Genomic DNA, 26,956 nt, shown 5'->3' with positions numbered 1-26,956 from the left:
ATACAGTGATAAAAAAGCAAACAGACCACAGAAATTATTTATTTTCAGCAGCCATATCACCCTGCAACTCACAACTGGCAACCCACTGAAGCTAAGCAGGTGTGAGCCTGGTCAGTACCTGGATGGGAGACCTCCTGGGAAAAACTAAGGTTGCTGCTGGAAGAGGTGTTAGTGGGGCCAGCAGGGGGCGCTCACCCTGTGGTCCATGTGGGTCCTAATGCCCCAGTATAGTGATGGGGACACTATACTGTAAACAGGCGCCGTCCTTCGGATGAGACGTAAAACCGAGGTCCTGACTCTCTGTGGTCATTAAAAATCCCAGGGCGCTTCTCGAAAAGAGTAGGGGTGTAACCCCGGTGTCCTGGCCGAATTTCCAATTGGCCCTTACCAATCATGGCCTCCTAATAATCCCCTTCTATGAATTGGCTACATTACTCTGCTCTCCTCCCCACTGATAGCTGATGTGTGGTGAGCGTTCTGGCGCACTATGGCTGCCGTCGCATCATCCAGGTGGATGCTGCACATTGGTGGTGGTGGAGGGGAGTCCCCATTACCTGTAAAGCGCTTTGAGGGGAGTGTCCAGAAAAGCGCTATATAAGTGTAAGCAATTATTATTATTATTATTATTATTATTTAAAGTAACGGTGTGTAATATTTAAGAAGGTATTAATGTACCCAATTTTTACATTGGGGGCTCTCTCCAATAGACATTATATTGATAAGTCATCTTTACAGTTACTGTTTGAAAGCGTGATAGTCTTTTATTGGTCTTGCACTGTGGACAGCAAAAATGTGAAGGTAAAAGTTCAAAAGGAAGGATACGAGATGGAAAAGCAACCATGATATGCGTAATCTTATAAAATTACAAGTCACTGAGACACTAGACTTTTAAATAGAGTTTAATGGATCTAAACAGAGGGGCACTCCGTGATAAATATGGATTATTACGTCTGCACCCCAGCCAACAGCTGCTCTCAGCCAAGCTCTGATTGAGCTGAGGTACATGACATCACACCCAGAGTATGCAGAGAGCTGCAGGAATGAAAAGCTTCTCAGAGAGAGTGCCATTTCATTTCTTACAAAAAACACACTGTGTAGTGAACTATTTGTACTGTTTTACTGTTCGTTCACAGCTGTGCTTTAGGCTTTGACTGTTATTTTAAATTCCAAATGATAAGCACATGTACCTTTTCATTTGAATGCTGTACCCTGCTAAAGGAAATCAGAATTTGAATCTACACTTTTTTGGCAGAGTAGCAAAACCTTTGGCCCAACACTTCTTTCTTCTTCCAATCTACCATAGGACCTTACATTCTTTAAATCTTTCACTGACTGAAACAACGTGACTAAAGTTGTAAACATGGCTCTCTGGCCTGCTTGCTACCAAGCCTGAACCAGACAGGTCATGAGCCTTGAGTTTCATGAGTTGCTTCTCACTTGGTTTAACAAAGCCTGAAGGATATTTGATAAAACAGCCCAAGAACATAATCTGAGAAAGTACCATAAGCAAACATCAAACTGCATCAAACTGCATCAAAATCCCCATCGCTGTTCCACAGCAAAACCAATTAAGGTCAATAGTGCTGCGAGTGTGACAACACCAGGACCTGTGACACAAATATGCTTAACAGACCCCAGCTCTGACACACTTTGGTCCTTTCTACACTATGCATTTTAACTATATTATTTGCTGTTTAACAAATATATGCAGCACTGAATAAATGCAGTATAAATATAGCTGCATTTATGTTAAATCTAGTTACACATATATTATACACAATTTGTTACTGTAGTAAAGAACCAAACTTGAAACGAATTAAGGGTAAATTCTAGGGTAATACATGAGATTGTACTAGACATTGATATATTAATCTGTTTTTTTCCATTACAGTTTTTTTTCCCCAAGACCTCAAGTATCCCACAGTGCTTGGTCATGTTAGGTGCATGGCCAATGTTTCCAATACAACATTGAAAATAAGTATGATTGGGTATGAAAGCTTTGTGCTCTGACACCAAAATAAAAATAATAATTAAAATCTGGTAAAGAAATGGACAAATCACACCTCCAAGTGTAAGACGGCCATTCTCACTCTCTTTTGTTCTTCTGAAGACAAAATGCATGACAAGTGCAATGTCTTCTGTTCATCATGGACTCCATCAGAGATTCTCTGTATAGAAACAGCCATCCATACACCCAAAGGTTTCTCAGTATTTCTTATTATTTGCCAAATTAAGACAAAAGAAACAATTATCACTGTAAAACTCAAAACTCTGTCAAGGTCCATGACAGAAATGAAGGAAATCTGGACCGGCATTTACTTGCGAATTTCAACTTCCTATATTCTTTAGAGAGGGAAACCTATGACAATTAAGGGGGGAAACAGCAGCTTTATGGGCATGGTAGCACAGTCCTTAGGATTGCTGCCTAAATTCCCAGGGTGCTATGTCAGGGACTTTGTATGTTCTCCCTGTGTTTGTGTGGGTTTCCTCCAGGCACTCCAGTTTCCTCCTACAGTCAAAAGCCATACTGGTATGTTAATTGGTTTCTGGGAGAATTGGTCCTGATGTGCCTTGCTATGTACTGGCATCCCATTAAGGATGTAAACTGCTTTGTGACAATTTTTTTTAGATAGGCTCTGGTTCCCCTGCAACACTTTATTGAATAAACAGGTAAAAAATTGATGAATGGATAATAGGGTGTATGTGTTTTTGCAAGACAGGTGTTGTTCCTAATTCTAAATGTATCTATTTCTGAAATAAGTCACTCCTGTTAAGACTGCTTGTTTGGAGTACTGTCCTGTGGAGTTTTTCAGATCAAAGGTTGGCTACTTATGATTCTCCATAAAATTGTTTAAAAAAATCAAAGACCAATAATTATATTTTATTTATAAGTCAGAATCAACAATAATTACGATTACAACTTATAGTTAACAGATAGATTGACGATGGAGCAAGGGACAAGATGTAATGATCACTTAGAAATGTGTTAGAGCATGGTGGTATTTACCAAACATGTAAAAAACAAGTAAAAATGCATTCACCTCTGCTTTAACCATAAACAAAAATACTGGGGGCACACATAGCACCCACATAGCTGGCGCCTATGGACTGGGATACTCATGCCCTCAAAATATATAATGTGCTTCAGAAATATAATAACTTTGTTAACTTTGTTTGGGGTGATGCAGTGTGGTGGATCGGTGGCTAAGGATCTGCGCCTGTTATTGGAAGGTTGCCGGTTCATATCTCGCGGCCGGCACAGGAATCCTACTCCACTGAGCAACCTAACCAAGGCCCTTAACCCCCAGCTGCTCCAAGGACTCAATATAAATGGCTGACCCAGCACTCTGACCCCAAGCTTCTCTCTCCCTGTCTGTGTGTCTCATGGAGAGCAAGTTGGGGTATGCAAAAAGACAAATTCCTAATACAAGAATTGTATATGGCCAATAAAGTGATCTTAACATAGGGAGAAATCCCAACTCATTGTACAGTCCCTGAGCTCTCTGACCTGTAATTACAAAAATACCTCTTAGGTTTGTAATTTGGGCTGACAAATTAATAGAATGTAGAAGTTGAGTGTCTTCTCTCTATATTGATTTGCTCTGTAAAACAGACCACTTCAGCTGAGCAGGGAATTCCGGGTAGCAGGCTCACAGTCACAAATACGGTGGATATTATTTGACTCCAAATGTGCACTTATTAGACCTAAAAAGGAAAAAAAAATCTCCAATGTTTTACCTCGGTAGTAATGCTTTTTTTATATACACATACAGATCTTAGAAATACCTGCACTGGCCACATCATTTTAACAATTTTAAAAAGGGACTCTTTGTTGATATGGAAACATGAGAGACCTCCCTGACTAGAACCATCCCAGATCTCAGTCCTACTGAAAGCTGATGAAACCAACCTGACATGCAATTCATATTTTCATAATTACACATAATCCAACACACAAGAAGCGTAGATTACTTTCCGTTTCAATACTCGTTATTAATGTGATTTGCTTTTGTACCTGAGCACCATGCATTATATACTGACGGTTCTGTTTCGAATTGTTTTGTAACACAAATCATTGGAACAACGCATCAGCTAAAAATTAGTACCTGATAAAATCGGCAAGCATGAAAGATTAGAAAAATGCACAACAGTACCTCAAAAACAAAATCAAACAGAAACTGAACACAACTTTTGCATGTACAAATACTACAGAAATATATCGTGGAATGTTCTTAAATGAAATACTCGCCCACTACATCAGATTAAATTAAGCATCAGATTCGTATGAAACAGTTAAGACACCAGCCCACCCCCAATAAATTAGACATCCAAAGTCCAAATTAGTTTTTTATCTAATTCTTCTATCAGTCGAGAACAATTTATCAAAACACAAAGCCGACCTAGACAAGAAAAGTAGATCATTGCAGCCGTTAAGACAGAACAATCCAAGCATTAAAAGATCACTTTAAATTACAATTGAATTAGAAATTCCAAGTAAAATTCAATTAGGGTTTCTCCATGTAATTATTAAGACGCTCATACAAAATATATTTACTTCATTTCAGTCCTACTGCGCAACAAAACCGTACAGTAATTACTCTGAGGAAATCCCGTTCAATAAAAGACTTTTATCTTAAATTACAAGAAAACATAGAGAACTGTAAGATATTAGATAAGGATTTGCCCAATCACAGTAATGTAAATAGTAAGTCAGTCGTCATTTACTAGAACGGGAAGATTAACTCTGTTCAAGGGATCACTCAAACCACATTCAAAATATAAAACAAATCCTGCCACTACCTCCCTGCGCAGTGTGCCTTTACACACACAAGTCCTGGGGTATAATACAACCAGTTTTCGATCGGCGGTGGTTGTTTTCACATGAATTGACGTGAAGTTGCTCCTCTTCCCTGTTATTTTCTCAGAAGGTAGGCATGTTGAAGTGGTGGTCATGTGACAGTATCATCACTCAGCTGCTCTGGTTCCGAGGTCAAAGAGCGTAATGATTGGAATACAGGAAGAGCATTCTAGCTTAATTATTTCACTTTCCGTCTAACACTTATGTTATTAAACGAGCTAATTTATTTAAATTATTATGTTTATAAATGAAAAGGAAATGGAAAAGAGTGGTAGAGTGGTGTAATGCATCACTTTAGCGTCACGTGGTACTGAATTCAGTTCCTGGGATGCTATCAGTCTGAACTTTGTATGTTCTCCTTGTGTTTTTGTGGGTTTCCACTGTGTGTTTCGGTTCTTTCCACAGTCCAAAGACATACTTGTAGGTTTACTGGCTTCTGGAAAAATTATCTCTAGTGTGTGTTTGTGTCTTTATGTGCTCTGTGATGAGAGAGAGTATTAACTCCAATTGACAATTTGTTTTACAGCAGCAGACAATATAAAGAAAACCCACAAACAAACAATACACATGTACATACATAAAATAATAAAAAAGCAAAAAAGACAAGGTTATAGTTATAAGTATAATGAGAACTTAAACCTATTTGTTTTTAAATGGGGGAATCTGTATCTGCATTCTGAGGGGAGTTCTTTAATTGGAATTCATTAAACAAGGGGTGTGAAGAGTTCTCTAGAATGCAATATGCTTTACGCAAAATCCTAACTGATAGACATGGGATAAGGCCAAAAGATCAGCACCATGACTTTCTGACATAATTTGACAATACTCCACAATTCTTACTCCTCAGATTCAAATTCCCTAATTAGAAAATAGGGTGAAAGTTAATAATAAAGAAGACATAAAAGACTGATAAAACATGATCAACAATGAATTATCAAACTGTTTAGGCTTCCTTAAGAAAAATAGACACTATTGCCCCTTTTTGAAAATAGAATCAATGTTTGCCCCTGAATTTAACTTGCATTCCAGAAAAGTCCCCAAACGCTTATATGTATCTGCGATCTCCACTGATTCACCCCGATACACATCTGAGTGGGGTTATTGGGATTCTTTCAGAAATCAACGTCTTTGATCTTAGAGACATTCAGCTTCAAATAGTTTTGTTCCAAGTGGCAAAAGCTCATCTACTACTCATCTGATTGCAACAAACTAAAAATAACAGTCATCTGCAGATTTAATTATGTGTCTTGAGTGGTGATAACTCTTAAAATCATTTGTAAGATCACTTTATTAGCCATATACAATTTCTTGCATTAGGAATTTGTCTTTTTCACATACCCCCGCTTACTCTCCATGAGCTTGGGGTCAGAGTGGAGGGTCAGCCATTTTACAGTGCCCCTGGAGCAGCTGGGGTTAAGGGCCTTGCTCAGGGGCCCAATGGAGTAGAATTTCTCTGCTGGCCACAGACAGCCACAGGCGCAGATCCTTAGCCACAGAGCCACCGCTCCGCCCCTTGCATACAGAACAAAGAGTAAGGGAGACTATACACATCCTTGATGGGAGCCAGTGGAAAATAAAAACACTGTGTTAGACAAAATATTGTTGACATACCCACTGACTTCTATCTGTAAGGAAATCAGTAATTTAGCTGACAAGATTTCCTGCCTCAAAAAAAACATTTGAGTTCACTAGTAAAATAATATACATCAAACTGAAGATAAAATTGATTTAACCCATCAGCAAAGTCAGCAAAAGATTCTCCACCTGTGCTAATGCTCCTGCCCCTATTTTTATTAATTCCCATCATTGACATGCTACCCTCCCAAGCTGAATGTCAATTGCCATTACTCATTTCACCCTTAACTTTATGTTTATGCCTTAATTTAGCTGACTTAATCTCTTTTAACATTCTTTTTTGCCTTCCTACTCAAAACAACATCCCCTTGGTGATTTATTTTTCCTTTTTATAGCTGACATAAAATATTTTGTCACCCAGGGTTTGTTATTAGAGAATGCAGTATAAAATGTCAGTGGTATAACAGTATTTTCACAAAACTCATAACTGTATCTGTCAGTTCGTCAATATCAGAACTTGAATGCTTAAACATGTCCCAATCAGTGCACTCATAACAATCCTGCAATTATTGTACAGAGTCTTCGGTGCAGACCAGAACCACCCTGTGTTTGACTTTACCTCTCTTCAGGGCAGTTTTGTAGGTCTGAACTAAATACACCATGCTGGGGTCAGATGAACCTAGAGGCGCTTTAGCAATGTTACAATATTTGCAGAATTAAAAAAATAGTTTGAAATGATTGCTTATGTCAGCACCTACACCAGTGCTTTTCACTGGCTAAAAATCTTTTTTTACATCACATCACATAGAAATTAAGGCCTCTACAGGCATAACAAAGCACTTTCAGGAAGACAGTAAAGAGGAGATGAACAAAGACAGGAAGATAGACAAGAAGTAACAAAGGAAAGCATCCATCATACATCATCATCAGAAGAAGCAGACTGGGCCTTGAGAGTAAGAGACTTTCATTAGGCTTGTAACCAGTTGTCTTAGCATTTTGAGGAAATTCTTATTTGCTTTCATGTCTTGTGGGTTAGTGATGCCCCATTTGGAATTGGAAAATTGGTTCCCATTTATTTGTGAGCTACATTAGACAGAGTTATTTAGTACTGGGTAAGATTCTAATATTTTAAAGGACAAAGGATCCCTATTAATCTTTGAAGGTGTTTTTGTAACTTTAGATTATAAAATACAATTATGGGTTTTCTATTTTTATAAAAAACAAGAATCTGAAACTCACAGAATTGTATAATTGTATAACAGAAGCATAACAGGTGCATGCTGTGTATTGAGGTATTTATTGTAATATTTGTCTGTTTTAAGCTTTCTTGCAGGTCAACAGTGCTCCCACATTACACTTGATAATCCATTACCTAAAAGCATAAATTTATTATTTTTTATAATTTGCACACATAGTAGTGCATAAAATATGGTCTGGTATCTTAAGAACAAATGAAAAGGCTTGTTCTTAAGACACCAGAACATATTCTATGTACTAATATGTGTTAATCATCCTACATTTCAATATAAACCTACTACAACTATTTTATAATAGTGTATTGAGTTAGGTTATTGAGTCATAAAATTATAGAATAAGGACTTGAAGAAAGTTGCTTGTGTGGTTGCTAGTGGCTAATGAATGCAAGGCTATCATCTAGACATTTCTTGAAAAGAGCCATGGTATCATCTAAAGCAACATGACAAGATAGCTGGTTCCAGCTGTTCACAACTTTTTGTGTAAAAACATGTCTCCTGGTCTCAGTTTCAAATACACCTTCTTGTAGATTATTTCATGTGATTTGTGTTTTGTTGCACTTTAAATTCTATTCTAAAGACATTTATCAGGTTTGGTTTATCGGGTTGCCTTTGTTAGTGCAATTGAGGATTTTGAATGCTTGAATCATATTTCCTCATAGTATACTCTGTTCGGGACTAAAAATGTTCAGTTCTTTATTGTACATTCAATAGTCCTCCACGTAAAGAATTTTAGTGTCATCTGCTGGTTGATACAGGGAATATGTATTAACTGGTTGCTCTGGATACTGGTAGTAGAGTATGTTATTGTAGAGTATATTTTGGCCATTTACAACTTCCAATGATGTCCTGTCTTGTTGAAAATGATGTATACACATTTTAAAGTTACTTTTTCCACCCCCTTTGCTACAGGAAACTAAATTAGCTCAGGTGCACAAGAATTACATTCACAAGTCCCACGATTAATTGAATAGCCTTTTAGTTGTTTATTTTAATATCTTATTCTGATCTGTATATTTTACAACTTTAGTCCTGGTATCTTTTGAGTGCTCTTTTCTTTTCATGGTTGATTCTTTGGAGTTCACTGCCTTATTTGGAACTTACAGAGACAGGTGTACATATTCTGAAATTATGTAAACCACTAATATTTCACACATAGGCCATTCAACTAATGGTGTAACTGTGTCTCTCTCCCACACTTGTCTGAAATAGTCTGAAATGTGAAGACATGCTCCCCCGATATGTGTGGTACATTTTCTTTGGTACAGAATCTATGACTAATTCATGACTAGTTGCTGTCCCCTGGTGGATTCCAGCCACAGTCCATTACTGACATAACCCAGGTTTACACTAGTGATGTCTGGATCAAAGGTCAAACAGGTCTTAAATATAGGTTCTTGCACTTAACCACAAATCTGTTCACCATGGTTTGCTTCATGTACTGATAAGTACAATAAATAATTCCATGGCCCTTTAGTTACTGTTGTAGTTTTTGTTTATCTCCCTCTTCCAATTATTTTGGTCATATCCAGGTTACTATGTTCGCTGCTGCAGGTTTATCTTGTTGTGAGACTGCTTTGATAAAACTTTGAAAATAGCACTTTGCTTCAAGTTGTTCCTTCAAGCACACCCCGCAGAACAAAGTCCATGTATCATCGTTCTCCAACCATGATGCATGTACCTAAAGGATAAAGCAGATGCTACTATATACAGTATATTCACGCTGTAGATGTACATGTATAAAATAAACATACCTTCTGCCGGGTGTCCCCTGAGAACCTCCATATTGCTATCCACTGCACTGTGGCGCCAGCCCTCAGATACAAGAATAGCAGCGAACTGGTCCTCTGGGACATATATTTCCCTGCTGTTAGTTCACACCTGTAAACACTGAACAGCAACTGAATAGCTTGCAGTTTAGGAACACCTTAAAGAACATCGTGACGAAGTCTGTAGTGATTAATTTAAAAACAAAATGTTTTTACAGAGGTCTACAGTTTAGTCCCCCGAAAAATGTACCACATTAACCAAAGCCCTAGTCTACACAATGAACCTGTATTGTGACAAGTATTTTTAAAATAAATTTATTTCAATTTTACATAACTGTCGGTATGTGATTCTATTACGGATTGCGGATATCTATTAAGTTTTCGTAGTTAATTTTAATATTTTATATTTTCAAACCTATAGAAATGTATAGCATCCGAGCAGCGGTTTGCAAAGGGAACTTAGCCTTCAGATAAAAGTTAAGAGTATTGTAACCTTATTAATATTATATTGTCTTCCCAGTTCACCTTGAGTTATTTCTGTTGTAAAACAAACCAAGCGTAAGGATTATTATTATCATTCTATCTTTGAAATACTCAAAATCTTGCACTCAAAAACTTCAAAATGCAGACAACACCTTTTGCGTAAAACAAGAAATAACGTTTTGCTAACAAAATTGCATTACATTTTGCTTAAATTAATTAATTTATTCTTTTTAATTGTCAAACCGAAACTGCAATTTTCTTTTTTCTTGGCGTTTGCTATATTTTATTCATGTTGGAGACAAGGCGAGTACGTTTGATGTTTCTATGGATACAAGCTGCACAAGGCTGTACGAGGCGGGGTTTATTTTCCCTATCTCCTGTCCCTTCTCAACTGGTAAATGAAGATAAAGACTTTCACAAATTTCATTGTCACCAGCTCCTGACACGCTGTGACCTGACACCAGCGCAGACGTGCCGCTTTGAAACCATGGCGGAAAATGACAAAGTCCAAAACGTAAGTACATTTAATTGAAATTGTTCTAAAATTAATTGTGAAGAGAAACTGACTAACAATAAAATATAATGATCGCATACAAAGGAAGTTAGATTAAATTAGAAACGCTGATAAATTGAAATTCTGGTTTGTCTTGCTTTCAGTCACTATTTTAATAACAAGTGGCTTAGGTTCCAAACTCGCCTTGGGCAGTACAGTAGTTTACTGCTATAGTGCAGTCGTCGATTCAGTACCTTAATTCGTATATGCTAACATATTGTAACAGTAAATAGTTTTAAAACATATTGAAACGAATATCAATTCACGAAGGAAAAATTAATTACAAAAACGTTCCTAACATAGTTAAATGGAACGCATCGGTTAAGCACTTCTTTTCCAGCTGTAGATGAATAGAGTATAAGTAATCATCTTCGAATAATATTCACTGGCAACATGTTTAAAATAATCAAAAAATAACTAGCCCTTAAACGTAAAAGCTTACAATAACATTTTCTACCCTAAATTATTTGTTAATAGTATGTAGTGCTGCATGACATTCTGATTCCTTTGTTTTCTCAGGATGGTGTGTATGTTGGCGAAATTAAAGGAGGTCTGAAGTCCTCGATGAGACTGATAGTAATGGGAATTGTGAACCAGCAGCCGAAAAGGTGCGTCAGACTAACACTGCTGTCCATACCTGTGCTGCGCTTACTGTAGGAAAGGCTCAGGTTATGTGTCTCAGGGTGTTTTAACAACTTAGGCTGACATTTGCAGTGTTTGATTGTACAAGAAAAATAGCAAAATATTTTTTTCTAATAAGCACATGCGTTTTAATTTTCATGAAAGGTAATTTTATTAGCTTGTATTTTTGGATATGTATCTTCAGCCCAGTTGCTGACCGTATCCTCTTCCGCCACTAGTATGTGAAGCATAGTAGTCATCTGTAATAACTTTTTCCATGAGCTAGCCATCTGACCTTTAACCATTTGCAAAGAGAAAATTCCTCCATCACTCCAACTTCTTATTTTTTCAAACACTGCAAAAAATGGTAAATGTATTGTGTACCACCTTTGCTTACTGCCCTGTCTTTCTCACACCTGAAGAAGGCCACACGGCTGAAACATTGTGTTTTCTTCCTTCTCTTTTCAGTATGGAATAAACCTATTATTTGTTCTATTGTATATGATGCTAATAATATAATTAATTTTGTTCTTCAGAAGAATCTCAAAGTACATTTCAGATAGTAGGAACTTCCTAATCCACCATTGAAGCACAGTACCTTCTTGGGTTGCCTATGGCAGCTTGTTTGTGCGAGCAACTCTCTATACAGTGCCATATGAAAAAGGGAATAATTTTTACATGAGTAGCTTGGCTCTATAAAGACCTTCATAAAGTTCTATGCAGACAGAACTGAGAAATCTTTTTTGTCAACAGTAACGGTTTGTTGACATCACTTATTTGACAATGTAGGAAAACAATAAAAAGGCAGAACAAAATGTAGAACAAACAGTTAAAGGTGTAGAATCTGAATCATGGGATGTTATATTGAAATTCTATAATGAATAACTAATGCTTTGTTTAGAATGTTGTATACCTCATTACAGAAAAGATATTACTGCTATGGCAACAATCAAAATGCATAACGGGACTTAAAGGAATGTCCAATTCTGAAAAGCTGCCGAAATTGACTTTTTTAGTCTTGAACAGATAGGATTATTACATGACCAGATGTATTCAAATTACTCACAGGCATTGACAAAGTCAATGCAATGGATGTCTTCAGGATCAACAGAGGATACAAAGTGAACCAACGTGGAAGTACATTTAAAAATTAGAACGGGGGCTCTTCTTTACACAAAGGATGGTGGTTGTATAGAACAGTGGTTCTCAAACTATGGTACGCATACCACTCGTGGTACGTGGAGCGCTGCCAGGTGGTACGCCATATGACCCTGGAAGTTTGTTGTGTGCACTGAAAAATCGGGACGGGTTTTCATATTTTCTATTTTAATAGGTGTCGAATACGTAGCCTACGTACCACGATACAACACACGCTAATACTTGAGAGGACACAAGAGCTACTATGTAATTCTATACCATTCTATAGGAATGCATGCTACAAACGTAAGTGACCAATTGTATTTAAAAAAACTTATCTCCAGCAACTAGGGAGGTAGGAGAATGTGCGTGATTTTGGAACACCACCAATCTTGTAAGCACAGGAAGGCATAGAAATGCGTGCTACGAACTTAAGTGACCAATTGTATTTAAAAAAAGTTATCTCCAGCAAATAGGGATGTAGAAGAATGTGCGTGATTTTGGAACAATGCCAATGTTGTAAACACATAGAAATGCGTGATACGAACGCTGGCAATCTTGTGAGCACAGGAAAGCGTGATAAATATTTAAGATATATTTAAGAATTGTTCTAGGTTAATTTGAGAAAATACACTGAGCATCTCTGTGTTTCGCTCCGATGTGCATGAAAAAAAAAACTTCTTTTAACTTCTGAGATGGACTCCTGAAACGGAAACAGGGAAAAATGCAAGCTTGCGAATTGCCAAAGCAGGTAAGCTCCACACTATTTTTGAAGAACCTTATTTACCGTTGGCAAAAGAGCTGACATTATGTGTAGAGAAAAAGCTGCTAAACAGCTCAACCTGCTGCCCCCTCTGAAAGACACAGTCACTCATAGAATTATTGATATGGCGGATTATATCAAAAGTACGCCAATAGAGCATGTTAAGATGAGCAAATGCTTTTCACTGCAATTAGATGAGTCTGTAGTCGATTTGGCCAATTTGCTCGTTTTCGTTAGATACGAGTTTGAGGGTACGTCCCATGAGGACGTTCTGTTCTGTAAGCCACTACCAACTACAGGACTACAGGAGAGCACATACTGTAGTTCAGCTTCTGAATGAAGTTATCGAAGAGAATGGCATCGACTGGGTAAAATGCATTGGAGTTTGTACAGACGGTGTTAGAGCAATGACAAGCCGACACAGCGGTGTAGTTGCACGAATTAGAGAGGTTGCTCCAGAAATGAATGGACGCATTTGCAACATCCACTGCGAGACCTTTGCCATCAAGAAAATGCCTGATGATTTAAAATCTGTTAGACTCTGTTGTGAATTGTATCAAGGCTCGAAAAATGAATTCACATCTGTTTTGCTTGACCAAACAGGCTCACCCCTCTCACTTAAATGGTGCTTTTTTATTGTTTATTTTTATTTGTTGTTGTTCCTGTGTTTAAAGGCCATTAAAGGTGCTATATCAAATTAAGTTTATTATTATAATATTTATTATGTGTGTATGTGAGTGTGTGTGTGCACGTGCGCTCATGTTGGTCATTGAGAATTTCTTGGGTTCCTATGAGAAGATGACTTGTAGGTGGTACTTGGATGCTTTGGTTTGATCAAGGTTGGTACTTGGTCCAAAAAGTTTGAGAACCACTGGTATAGAACAACCTGCCAAGCCATGTTGTTGAAGTTGAAGTCAGGATCCTGGCTTTCTTGAATAAACAGTTGGATGAGATCCTTGGATCAATTATTTACTATCAAATCAGCTTAATTGGGGTAATGGCCTCCTCTTGTTTGTAAGATTCTTATTTTCACTATGATAAAATCCTGCCTATTATTAACTTGCCAAATGAAGGGCCTAGAAAGGTGTGGCAATGGACTACTGTAGGTTACTAAGATGCTTCATTGAGTATAAAGAAGAGATCACATTAGTTAAATATTTAAATTATATGAAAGATATTGTATTGTACAGTATGTGGGAAAACATCAAATCACATAAAGGCTGCTTGCAAATGCACAAGATTGTAATCAGCCTTTAATAATGCAGTGGAATGAAGAGGATTATTTACATTACAGAAAAAATGCCAGCTTACAAGTAAGGAATATGACTGAGTTGTAGTAGGATCAAAGACCTACAGCATATAAACAGTGTTTGATGTTTGTTCATACTTCATTTTCCCAGCATGGTGTTGAAGAGGGTTTCTCAGGCATTGTAGGGATGGGTCAAAGCCTGTAACCACAAAGCCCAGATGGACAATATTTATTCTTTCTTATGTTCTTATCTACCCAGTCGAAAATTGTGATGAAATATTGGGTTTGGAACTGATGATTGGTTAGTGGCTTTATACATTTTAGTATAGTCCCGGCTTCTGTACTTTATGGTAACTTCTCTATTCTGTTGTCCCAAGGACCTCTTTAATTAGCAAAGTTTCTGTTACATAGTGAGATGAATTTACCCCCAGCTTGAATATGTGTGGCATTTTGCTATCAGTGTATAAAAATGAAATCAAGATATATAAATAATTCTCATCAGTTTTCTGATAGATTCAAAGAAGGCTATAATCCTACAGGTTTTATAGATCCTCATAAGTACAAACAATGGTTACAAAGGACAAAAGGCCATTCAGGCTGTCTTAGTTGTCTCCTCTAAAAGCATAATTTTATTTTGTGAAAAATACCAGTAAATAAGCATTCATAACTACTAGTCAGTTAATAAAGATAATCTTTTGGTAATGTTCAGTGCTATATTAACTAGTTCTGAATTTCTGTTGGTATTCCTTTTAATATCTAAATCATTATTTGCTAAAATTCTAAAATATTAATTTTCTCCAAATTAACCAGATCAATTATGTGATTATGTTACCTAGAATTCAAACTAAATTCTCTAAATGTACCAAATTCTGATTTTACTGCTGAAAATTAAATTGTAATTGTGTTTTAATGTGAAATGCAAAAGCATTAGATTGTGCTGTCAAAGCACTGATCTGTTCTCTAGTTGGAAATTACAAGTACAGTAACTGTACTTGATGGCACATTTTTGATAGCCAGAGGCTTCTAACTTGTATCCAATTGATGCCTGCTGTCAAACACTGGCTTTGTGATTTGTTCTATCAGTTAAGATTCAACCCAGAGCATAGGTAAAAAGCAGTAATGCCATTGTCATTGTAGGTTAGGGGCTTAACTAGGGGCCTAATCAACTTCTCAGTATCAGGTAGATACTGTGCACAGTGTCTTTATTTTACAGCTGCTCTCCTCTGCACAGGAATGCTCTTCACTTGCCCCACAGCCACTGGTGATTAATGCTCACCAACCCTATAGATTCTAATTAAACAATTCCTCATTATGACATTCCAGCATCCAGTGATGACCCACTTTATGGTTTGTGCTGCAGCTGAGGGTCCTCTCCACTTAGAACCTCCTGAACAGATCAGTACTGCTCCATCACCCCTTCAGGTTCTAAAGCAAGAACAGCCCAGCTTCCTGTGAACACATCGGCTTTGCACTTCACTGATCAGCAGCAAGAATAGAAATTAGATAATTCACTAATTTATTTTGTTGGTTTTCTTTACTCTTGGTGCAAATTTGTGTTAATATGAAGTAAATGATATATGACCCTAATTTGCACAAACTCTTCACATGCACATACTGCTGTCTTGGACTGACAGGTGACAGGACCTAGAACAGCTGCTTAGTGCTGCTTATTACAACATACAAGTCTGAGCAAAAAAGGAAGAAATCTTAACTAACAGAAGGTGAATATCATCTTTCATCTGTATTCAATAAAAAATACCAATAGTAATAAGCATAGCTGCAAGCAGTAATCACCAATGGTTTTGCATAGATCTTTGAGGTTAATGGCCACTGATAATGTAAATTTTTGTTAGAGGACATGTGGATTCCTATATGTCTTCCATAATACTGTTACACATGGGGTAACAAATACCAGGAAACGACCGAGCGGATAAACCAAGTAAATAAAATAAATTATCATAACCCCCAACAAGACTTTGTAACACAAAGTCAAGTCTTGTGTAATCTGGGGAAAGTTTAGTTCTATTGACCAAGTTTATTCAGGGAAAACATTACTTGATTGTTTTTTGACATCCAATATGGCCACCAATTGTAATTGTAATATCATAACTTTGACAGACTTGCTAGAAGCTTCTACAGTCCTGCCATATATCATGAGTTTTCTTTTGGATTGGATTTCTTAGCTATTTAAAGGGAACAATGGAAAAATAAAATAACAGTTGAACAACTGTGAGGTTCCAGCTACTTTGTTGATTGGATTGGATTAATAAATTAATATTGACAGTAAGTATATTCAACATACAAAATATTGTTTCATATTACATCATCCATCTATTTTCTAACTGCTTCATCCACTTTAGGGACGTAGGGGAGGTGTAATCTATCCAAGCAAGCAATGAGCACAAGGCCGGATACACCCTGGATGGGACGCTAATCCATCACAGGACACACAAACATGCACACACTCACACCGTGGTCAGTTTTCCAGAAGCCAATTAACCAGTATATGTTTGGACTGTGAGAGGAAACCAGAACACCTGGAGGAAACCCATGCAAACATGGGGAGAACATACAAATCCAGTCAGCACTCTGGGAATTGAAAGCAGGGTCCCAAGCTCACAACGCGAACCAATGCACTACTGTACTGCTCTAATTTCATTATGTATTATTGCTTTATACTTTGGTATTTGGAGGTTTATACTCCTAACATATACCATTTTTTGTATCTAGTCTGACCCAAATACAGTAGATTCAGAATCTTGGTTATTCTATCTTACATTCCTGAACCTGAATACTCATTTTGATATATTGTGCTACATCTCCCCCTCTTCTGTCTTTCCTGTCTCTCTGACACAGAATGTATTCGCTAATGTTACATTTATCTCCATCATTTACAGTTAGGCATGTTTCTGTGATTCCAGTAGCATCATAATTGCCTACTAACATGGTAACTTCTATGTCATCTAATGTGTTTTTGATACACCTATCATTTAGAACTTAATTATCTTAATTACATCTTTTGTTTTGCTTTTGCCTTTGGTTTTCCCTTTTTTTGTTCCCCATGCAACTTCCAAAATGGTCATGTGTAGTGGGGGACAGAATCTATCATTCTTAGTTCAACCTTGCATTAAATTGTCCCTGTGGGGTTTTCCTCCTGTACCACATCTTTTTCAGGGCCCATCAAACACCTTGTGCTCCATTTATCTAAAATGCTTGGGAGACAAATTATTTTTATCTGGGGGCCACTTCATGGCAGTCCCCAAATGGCTCCCTTGCATTTAGTACAGTTTTAGAGAAATCTCACCATCCCACAACATATCAAGGTTTGGAAGTGCTGCAGATAACATCTGTCCCAGTTGTTTTTTTGTCTGTAAAAATCAGTAAAAATGTATCTGGGACTTCTAATAGATTTGTTACATTGTTTACTCTGTGGCTGTGGTGCTCCTGACTATGTGTTACAACAAAGAGGCTTTCATGATTTCCCTCATAAAAATGCTGCTCTTCATTTTTCTAAAAGTAAAATTAAAACTGCAGGTAAACAGATCCACCATAAATGCTGTTATAGCAGAATCAGAATTGTAATACACTACGCTACAATAGAATCTGGGTCTGTGTGCCTGCACTGCTGTGCTGTAATACACTAATGATGGTGTCTGTCCATCTACTGAGCTTTCTACCCTACACTAGCAACTTGGACTGTGTATCCATGTCTGTGTACTGTGTACTATGCAAAACCATTGGTGTACTGTCACTGACAGCTGTTTCTGTGTGTCCGTAGTATTGCCGTGGCTTTGGCCTGTCATCCTCAGGACCCAGACACAGATGTGGGGCTGCAGGTCACCATCTGCTTCCATGATCGTGCCGTTCTACGGAATGCTAAGGTCTCGGGAGAGTGGGGAGTTATGGAGAAGAACATCCCTTACTTCCCCTTTGCCGCAGGGGAAGCTTTCAAGGTAACAGGGTTACACATACTGTATTTCTGTAGATTTCACAGGAGTCGTTTTTCATTTCTACAGCAGCTTTGCTTTTTCTCACTTGTGGCAGAGAAAAGCGCTTTGTGTACATGTAATAAAATGTGAATGATTTTTCATTACAAATCATCTTCCTACAACTGAGAAACTAGCACAATAAGACACACAAAGCGATCCATTTGTGTTCGACTGAGAGTCATTTCATATCATCAATTATATCATTGTTACACTATGGTAAATAGTCTTATTCTGTTTGATTTATACAGTAAAGTGAAAACCTAGATCAACTGTACTCTGTTACTGCAGATCATTCTAGATCAGGGGTGCCCAACCAGTCGATCACGAGGCTGAACTTGGCTTCTTATTCGCGTTTTCGTCCCACCTTAAATGCTGCCTAAGTGGTGTTATGTCGCCTTTTGGCTGTAGATGGCTCTCTTCGGTCAGTACGAATCCGGATGGAATACCGTAGACATTCTCAGTGAAAGGGAATATCTAAATAAATATTGACTGTGTAAATTGTATTTTTGTATGGAATATATTTCAGAAAATAGCAAACCAATTTTAAAACTCATAATAATACACATACTCACAAACCTTTACTTGTTCCTTTTTAGCCTACGCATGCTGATGCAGCTACCCACCTGATATATAACATTCTTATAATCACAACTATGAATATCCTCTGTGGACATTTTTTCCATTGTTATTTATTCTGGCATTGAAGCATATTTTATGCCATACCGAAGTGACATAATCACTAAAAAAGGCAGTTTTTTTTTCAGAAAGTAAGACAATGACAAATCACTATGAATTGCAATTAGCCTGTCCTGATCTAGGTTTTCTAGATACAGAATGTCACAACTCAGAAATGCAACAGTGAAGTATCATAATTACAGATGTACATGATGAGTGATTTTGTCTCTTTTACCTTAGTGTCGGAATATTCAGATGTTTTGTTAATGAGGAAGGAGGGACAAAGCAAATCAGCAGAAGGTGCTCTATTTTGTTGAATTTAAATCCTCACATGCCATGTTCAGAGGGTCATATTATGAAATGGTACAGTACATTTTCTTGTACTTCATGATTTGCATATTCTGTTGCATTGTGTCTCACACCTCAGTATTAGATTTCTTAGATGTTTTTATAATCAGGAGGGAGGGCCATAGCAATATATCAGAAGGTGCAATCACCGTTTGCCAATTTCTTCTCACATGCCATGTTCAGAGGGTCATATTTTAAAAACGGTACAGTAAAATTTCTTATATTTCAGGATTTTGACAGTCTGTTACATTGTCTCTCACACCTCGGGATCAGAATTTTGAGACTATTTTATAATCAAGAAGCAGTGCCACAGAAATACAGCAGAAAGTGCAATCACCTTTTCCCAATGCATTCTCACTTGTCATGTTCAGAGTGTCACATTTAAAAAACAGTTAAGGATTAATTTAAGTTTAGGATTTTGACAGTCTGTTACATTGTGTCTCACACCTCAGTGTCAGGATTTTGAGACATTTCTGTAATCAGGAGTAAGAGCCCTTGCAATATAGCAAAAAATGCAATCAACATTTGCCGATGTATTCTCTCATGCCATGTTCAGAGGATTATATTTAAAAAATGGTAAAATGGTAAATAAAATTTCCTGAAGTTCAGGATTTTGATAGTCTGTCGCACTGTCTGTCACATCTCAGTGTCAGAATTTTTAGACGTTTTTGTAACCAGGAGGTAGGTTCATATCAATAAGCAGGAACTGCAATCACCCTTTGCTCATTCTCGGTTAACCATATATTCTCATATGCCATGTTCTAAATGTCCCATTTAAAACTGTTATTTTGAAATTTCTTGTAAAATGCAAGATTTTGAGACTTTTAATGATCAGAAGGCAAGGTCGTGGTAACTATGCAGAAAGTGCCAGTGAATTCACTGCCTTTGTCTCTGCCTTTGTCTTATTTACTCATTGTCTACCATGACGGTTTTTGTGTTATTGTGAGTTTTGAAAATTTGAAATGTGTTTCTTACAAAAATGCGATTTGGAGAGTCACTATTCACTTACATATTCCCCTTCACTAAGGATATGTACAGTAATCTATCCGGATTAGTACATTAAAAAAAACTGTAGAGAGCCATCTACAGGAGAAAGGAGACATAACATCACAGCAGCAGCATTTAAAGTGGAACGAAAAATGCAAATAAGAAACTTAAAAAAAAACTTTATTAAACGTATAGAATTTACAGATACAAATACAACAAGAGGATCAGAATCATATACAAGAGGAAAAAAACGCAGTAGAAAAAAGCATTTAACTACCAGAGGTAATTAAGTAATGATGTGATCAAATTGTTTATTTTACATATATCATGTTTTCCTTGCTTTAATATTTCTCAATTATTTATAGAATTTGGTTTCAACATGTATGCATTTCCTGTAAAAAATAAAACTCAGCACACAGTTTTTTACAAAACCCAAAAAAAACATTTTTCTTTTAACAACATTTCGAGTACCTCTGGCATTCATGAAAAAGACATACACAAAAGCAAATAACTAACTGTAAGATTGTCTAAACTATTGAGTTTTTTGAAGAACCAGAACTATAACAGTCCTTAATACTTAACTACACCATTCCAAACTAACACTAAATAAACACTAGTATATACTGCTATAACAAATAAAACCAAATATAATTATTAACTGAGCAGTCCCTGGGAGCGAATCTCCTTCCCGTCTACAAAGGCCCTCGCTCCCACAAAGTAGGTTCTCCTCCCCTCTCTTCTGGCAGCTTCAACCTGGGGCCACAGCTGGTTCCTGGTGCTCCTGTCCGCGGGGGACAGGTCCTCTGCAAACCTCAGTTTGTTCTCATTCAAATACTCATTCCCCCTCGCCGCTCGCCACAGCATATCCCTCGCCGTCCTCTTGGTGAACTGTATTATAATCGATCTGGGGCGCACTTCCCCAGACATGTTCGCTCTCCCAAGCCTGTGAACAGAGTCAATGGCCGATATCACATCCTCCTAGCCCGGCAGGGTCCTTTTACAGACACCCTTATAACCGAAGTTTAAACAACTAGTGTTAAGTCCTTATTTTTCTGTAGTAAAAAATAACATTCAGGTCATGAAAAACTCAAACAAAACTCCTCAACCACTAAAGTTTACCTCCCACCTGAACGCCATCTTGAACCCTCCGCAAATAAGAAACTGGCGAATAAGAAGCCAACTTCAGCCTCGTCAGTCGATCGCGACCGACCAGTTCATCCTGGAGTGCTTTCCAGTCAATCTATCGCAAGAATGTTTGGCAAAAAATAAACGGGCTATTTGACTGTTTTTTTCCCGATAGCCTAAAAATTCATTCAGATCTGTGCATGTAATTTCAGACATTTTACTGACCTTGTGTGTGTTTAATCCTTGTCGAATGGGTTGTAAAAGTCTCTTCTCTGAGTGCTGGCTGACAATGAAAAAAAGACTAAAGGAGCTCCACAGAGTGTTGAGTGTGCTACCGAAGAACATTCTCTTGGTTATTACCGCACGAACCCCACATTCGCTACAGCATATAGTGGGGCGAAACAGACTGGCCCTGACAAATTCACCTGCAGTTGGATAAGTTTGAGTGCCTATTAGATAGTCGTAGTGTTTGAGCGAAAATAATGAAGCAAAGAGACCGAAACCTTACCGTTACCACAAGGAATGGGGGCATGATTAATTTTTTGTACTATCGCATTAAAATCTGCAATGCTAGAGTCTACGTGAAAAATGGAAATATATAACAGCATTTCAAAACTGCACACAAGATGTATGATGTGGACTTTCCCCACTAATAGTCAGTTACGGAAATAGAAAAGTGGAAAAATTAAAATCTCAACTGGCAGCAGTTGGTTTTCATAAGGCCTAATAAAAGAGATGGAAAGCTGCAATCATTGCATCGTTCTGCGTGAGCCACTTCCTTTCTAAACACAAAAAGTAATTCAGGGATCAAGAAGTAATAAAGCGTTTGCTGAGACTGCAGACTTGCTGTTTGGAGATTTCAAAAACAAACGTTTGGCAAGGTTTAATAATAATAATAATAAACTTTATTTTATATAGCGCCTTTAAAGGTGGCTTCTCAAAGCGCTTTACAGGATGAACAATAACAATAAATAAGAAGACTACAACAATAAATAAGAAAATTTCACAAGACAGGACACAATTATAATTACAACAATACAACAATAACAATAGAGGAGACCGTGGAAGATGGTATTAAGAAGAGCAGAGGGGTGAAGAATGGAACCAGTTAAGTAAAGGCTTTTCTGAAAAGGAGGGTTTTGAGTCTGGATTTGAAGGAGTTTAGAGAAGGTGACTCTCTAATATCCTTGGGCAAGGAGTTCCAGAGCTTGGGGGCATAGCAGGAGAAGGCCCTGTCGCCCATACAATGTAGACGGGGTTGGGGGACAGTAAGGAGGGCAGAATTTGAAGAGCGGAGGTTGCGAGGTGGGGAGTAGGGCGATAAAAGTTCAGACAGGTATTGAGGTGCCAAGCCATGTAAAGCCTTGTAGGTGAGCATGAGGATTTTAAAGTCTACTCGGAATTTGACCGGAAGCCAGTGCAAGGACTCCAGGATAGGAGTAATGTGAACACTTGCACTAGATCTGGTCAGGATTCTGGCTGCTGAATTTTGGACATACTGCAGCTTGTTCAGAGTAGATTTAGATACCCCAGGGAGCAGAGCATTGCAGTAGTCAATTCGAGAGAATACAAATATGTTGATCAGCTTTTCAGCCACAGTTAATGATAGCATAGGGCGTAGTCTTGCGATATTTCTAAGGTGAAAAAAAGATGTTTTGACAGTATGCTGTACATGTGGGTCGAATGTTAAGCCAGAATCGAATATAACCCCAAGGTTTTTCAATTTTGATTGGAGCTCAAGTACAGAGCCATCTACAGACAGGGTTACAGGACTGGCTTTACGAAGTTGATGGGGGGTACCAATAAGCATGACTTCAGTCTTGTCACAGTTAAGATGAAGGAAGTTTTGAGTCATCCAAATTTTTATGTCAGAGATGCAATTAGATAGAATAGAGACAGCCACATCAGTGTCGGGTTTGGTATGGATGTATATTTGAGTATCGTCAGCGTAAAAATGAAAGCTGAGGCCATGTGATCTTAAAAGCTGACCAAGTGGGAACATGTAAATGCTGAAGAGCAAGGGGCCCAGTATTGAGCCCTGAGGGACACCAGACTTGACAAGACCAATTTCAGACCTGTACCCATTGAGAGAGACAAAGTGACAGCGATCAGTGAGGTAAGACTTAAACCATTTGAGGGCAGTGTCAGAGACTCCAAACACAGTCTCGAGACGAGAAAGCAAGATGTTATGGTCAACAGTGTCAAAGGCAGCACTGAGATCAAGAAGGATGAGTATGGAAAGAGAACCAGAATCAGAAGCTATTAGGAGATCGTTGGTGACTTTGACTAGGGCGGTTTCTGTGCTGTGAAGTTGACGGAAGCCAGATTGGAGGGGTTCGAAAAGGTTGTTTGTCATGAGGTGGTTATGTAACTGAAGTGTGACAGCACGTTCTAGAATTTTAGAGAGAAAGGGTAAGTTGGAGATGGGGCGAAAGTTGTTAAGATTGTCGAGAGCCATGTTAGGCTTCTTTGGCACTGGGGTAATAGCAGCAGTTTTGAGGACCGTTGGTACAATGCCGGTGCTCAAGGATTCATGTATTATATTGAGGACAATGGGACAGAGAGAAGAGAAACAGGACTGGAATAAAGTGGTGGGAATGGGATCTAAAATAGATGTGGTGGGTTTCATGCGCGTAACTAGTTTGTTTAGGGATGCTGAGTCAAGAAGAGAGAAGCTGGAGAGACGGGAACCAGAGAAGTTGGATGAGGAGGGAGGAGGTGTGGAAATTATATCCGTAGTGGAGAGAATGTGATGCCGGATGTTGTCAATCTTAGAACTAAAGAAATCTAAGAATGTGTTGCAAAGTTGTGATGAGGCAGGTAATGTGGTGGGGCAGTTTGGCTTGAGCAGTCTGTTGATGGTGGAGAAAAGATGTCTGGGATTGTTTTGGTGATTTTCAATGATGTGAGAGAAGTAGGTGGATCTAGCAGACTCTATAGTAACCTTATAATCAGATAAGTAATCTCTCCAGGCCTGATAATGTACATTTAGGCCGGAAAGACGCCACCTATGCTCAAGTTTGCGAGAGGCTGCCTTCATGAAACGCAGATGGTCATTGTACCAGGGGGCAGGGCGAGAGAAGGAGATGGTTCGAGTTTTTAAAGGAGCAAAGGTGTCGAGGGTAGATAAAAGAGCATTGTCAAGTAACTGTATTTTGTCCTCTAGAGGGTCAGAGGAAGAGAAACAGGATAAGGAGGACAGAACAGAATTTGCAAACCTTGGGTGATCAATTGATCGCCAGTTGCGGAAATTTACAGAGCGTGAGGGGGAAGTGTTAGAAACAGGTAATTCCAGATTGAAGAGAATGGCTAAGTGGTCAGAGAGGCCTAGATCAAGGGGGGAGCAGTGGGAGATAAAGGAGTCATTTGCAATAATTAGATCTAAGGTGTGTCCTTTGTTATGTGTAGGGGTACAAACAAACTGAGCAAGGTCAAAGCATCCCAAAAGAGAAAGGAAGTCTTTAGCCAGACTGGAGGAAGTTGAATCAATGTGTATATTAAAGTCCCCTAGAATAAGGATCCTTTTAAATGTAAGGGATAAGAATGAGAGAAAATCAGCAAACTCACCTAAGAAGACTCCACTGGGTTTGGGTGGTCTGTAAACTGTGGCAATAATAGTAGATTGGGGGATAGAAACATTTAAAACAAGACTTGCCTGAAATCAACAAGTCAGTCTAAACATGGTGAATATGCCCAATTAGAGGATGACCAGTGGCTTCTGGATTTAGCATTCCTCACAGACATGACTGATTTGCTGTATAAGCTGGATTTGGAGCTGCAGGGACACAATAAAAACGTCATCGACATGATCAGCAGCGTCAACACATTAAAAAAAAATTACAAGTGTTCTCAAGCTTCTCAGTGCCAATGCTCACATTAAGGTAAGATATTGTTTTTCTAAAATGTGGAACATTACTTGTTCACTGTAGCATGAGTCACTTGCTTTTATTTGCTGTCATTTTAGTGATGGGTTTCGTCATTGTACTGATGTGCCCACAGTCTGTTTTTTCTATATCAGATCTTCAAATTCACACTGGTAGATCACACTGGACTGGCAAATGAAAAAGTAGATCTTACATTAAATAAGGTTGGGCACCCCTGTTCTAGATTATTTGACCAATACACTCAGTTTGGGAAAGTAGTTATGCAGGGAGATAAGGGCTTTGTTAAACTGGAAAATGATTTACTTGGTATTGATTCACTGGATCTAGTGGATCTTTTTTAGGAAAGCTGCCAGTATTATCTCCAGAGATTTGATTCTTGGTCATTGTGAAATGGGATGACAGGAGTCTTGTGAACTCTGGAGCTCTCTCTTGCCCCTCTCAGTGGAGGGCAGATTGGCTAATGGATAGCTGCATCCACCTCTGTAAACTGTGTTGTGCTACCCTGTCTTTCAGATGGAAATTCTCTGTGAGCACCAGCGGTTCCGCATCCTGGTGGATGGCCAGCCCCTGTGTGGCTTCTCTTACCGTGTCCAGCCTCTGGCCTCCCTCACTGCCTTACGTGTCTCTGGAGATATGCAGCTCAAAAAAGTGGCATAGTGCCACCACTTGGCCGTACGCAACCACAATGCAGCCCAACCAGCCAAGTAGCTTAAGTAACAGGGTCATATAGTTTAAGTACCTGAAAAGTAAATATTTTTATTATACTTAATACCTTGAATTTTATATGCCTTTTTATATTTTGTCACAAAGGACACCTTTAAGCTTTTATTTAAAGTAATACCTTTTTAAAATTTTTAATAATGTTTTAATGGACATTTGTAATATCATTTCTATTATGACATGCTGAAGCCATGGACGCTTTTCCTGTAAGGTCATACTTCCTGGATCAGATATACTTATTTATCTGGTTGATGCTTTTCTCCAAATAAACTTGCATTTGCAACCATCTCAATGGAGATGTTTGGGTACGTTGCTGGAGAATGGGTACAATAGAGGTGTCTCAGAACCCTGATCAATGCCTCACACTTCTGCCCTCTCAGGTAGGAGTGTGCAAGACTGAAAAAGCACAAGGAATGCCACATGCAGAAGCCAGAGGTCTGATGAAAGTTAAAATTATTCTTTATCTTGATGCAAAAATAAAACGTCTTTTGGACTTTTATGAGAACTATCAACTCTTTTCTTATTTCTGATGAAAATATTTCCATGGAAATTCTGAGTTTTTCTAGTTACAGTGACAGCCTTTGCATCATGTGGTTAGCTTTTGTTTGTCTTTGTGCAACATACAACAGGGACTAAGTTTAACAAATCAAATCGTTTCCCACTATTGAACTCACAGCTGGGGAGGTCTTGAATTCAGCATTATTTTGACTTAAGTTCACACTGAGTACAAACAGTTTAAACTCAATAGGTTGATATTGATCCTAGCATGGAATTTCGTTTGCGATTGTCTGATATTTGAGCTTACATCCTAACTTGTGAGGGGAAGTTACTAGCATTTTTTGCAGATTCCAGAGGTTCTTGATATTAAAGAATGTGACCTCTTCTAGTCTTTGACTAACAATAGTCCTCCTGCATTTACAGTGGTGTGAAATGGTGTTTGCCCCCTTCCTGATTTCTTATTTTCTTG

At 38.1% G+C, this 26,956-nt stretch overlaps 2 protein-coding genes across 6 annotated transcripts in view; one reads left to right on the top strand and one right to left on the bottom strand.

Moving 5' to 3' along the window:
* Nucleotides 1–4,969, bottom strand: part of zfyve26 (zinc finger, FYVE domain containing 26) — an 84,715-nt gene extending 79,746 nt beyond the window's left edge. For 2 of the 5 annotated variants that reach the window (XM_088648905.1, XM_088648910.1), the window contains exons 1-2: nt 4,801–4,969; nt 3,527–3,705 (exon numbers count right to left, since the gene is read on the bottom strand). The gene's annotated coding sequence lies outside the window, so the exon portion shown is untranslated. Of the gene's footprint in view, nt 1–2,063; nt 2,205–2,454; nt 3,503–3,526; nt 3,706–4,800 lie in introns of those variants that run through there. The other 3 variants (XM_088648908.1, XM_088648909.1, XM_088648906.1) reach the window with 3 other exon arrangements.
* Nucleotides 4,970–10,239: 5,270 nt separating this feature from the next.
* LOC148653634 (galectin-related protein B) lies at nt 10,240–26,488 on the top strand. Its single transcript, XM_088648904.1, has 4 exons — nt 10,240–10,452; nt 11,011–11,099; nt 18,040–18,214; nt 25,783–26,488. Exons 1-4 carry the CDS (start codon nt 10,255–10,257, stop codon nt 25,924–25,926), a joined length of 606 nt encoding a protein of 201 aa, XP_088505030.1. The 5' UTR covers nt 10,240–10,254; the 3' UTR covers nt 25,927–26,488.
* Nucleotides 26,489–26,956: the final 468 nt, after the last annotated feature.

The sequence above is a fragment of the Lepisosteus platostomus genome, chromosome 10 (assembly GCF_059453375.1).
Source record: "Lepisosteus platostomus isolate fLepPlt1 chromosome 10, fLepPlt1.hap1, whole genome shotgun sequence".
Lineage (NCBI taxonomy): Eukaryota > Metazoa > Chordata > Actinopteri > Semionotiformes > Lepisosteidae > Lepisosteus > Lepisosteus platostomus.
Note: the sequence above shows the minus strand (reverse complement) of the source record. Positions and strands in the feature narration are given on the sequence as shown.

Coding starts and splice junctions, on each gene's coding strand:
- LOC148653634 (XM_088648904.1), top strand. CDS start 10,255: ATGTTTCTATGGATACAAGCTGCACAAGGCTGTACGAGGCGGGGTTTA. Junction 10,453..11,010: donor AAAATGACAAAGTCCAAAAC/GTAAGTACATTT, acceptor TTGTTTTCTCAG/GATGGTGTGTATGTTGGCGA. Junction 18,215..25,782: donor CCGCAGGGGAAGCTTTCAAG/GTAACAGGGTTA, acceptor CCTGTCTTTCAG/ATGGAAATTCTCTGTGAGCA.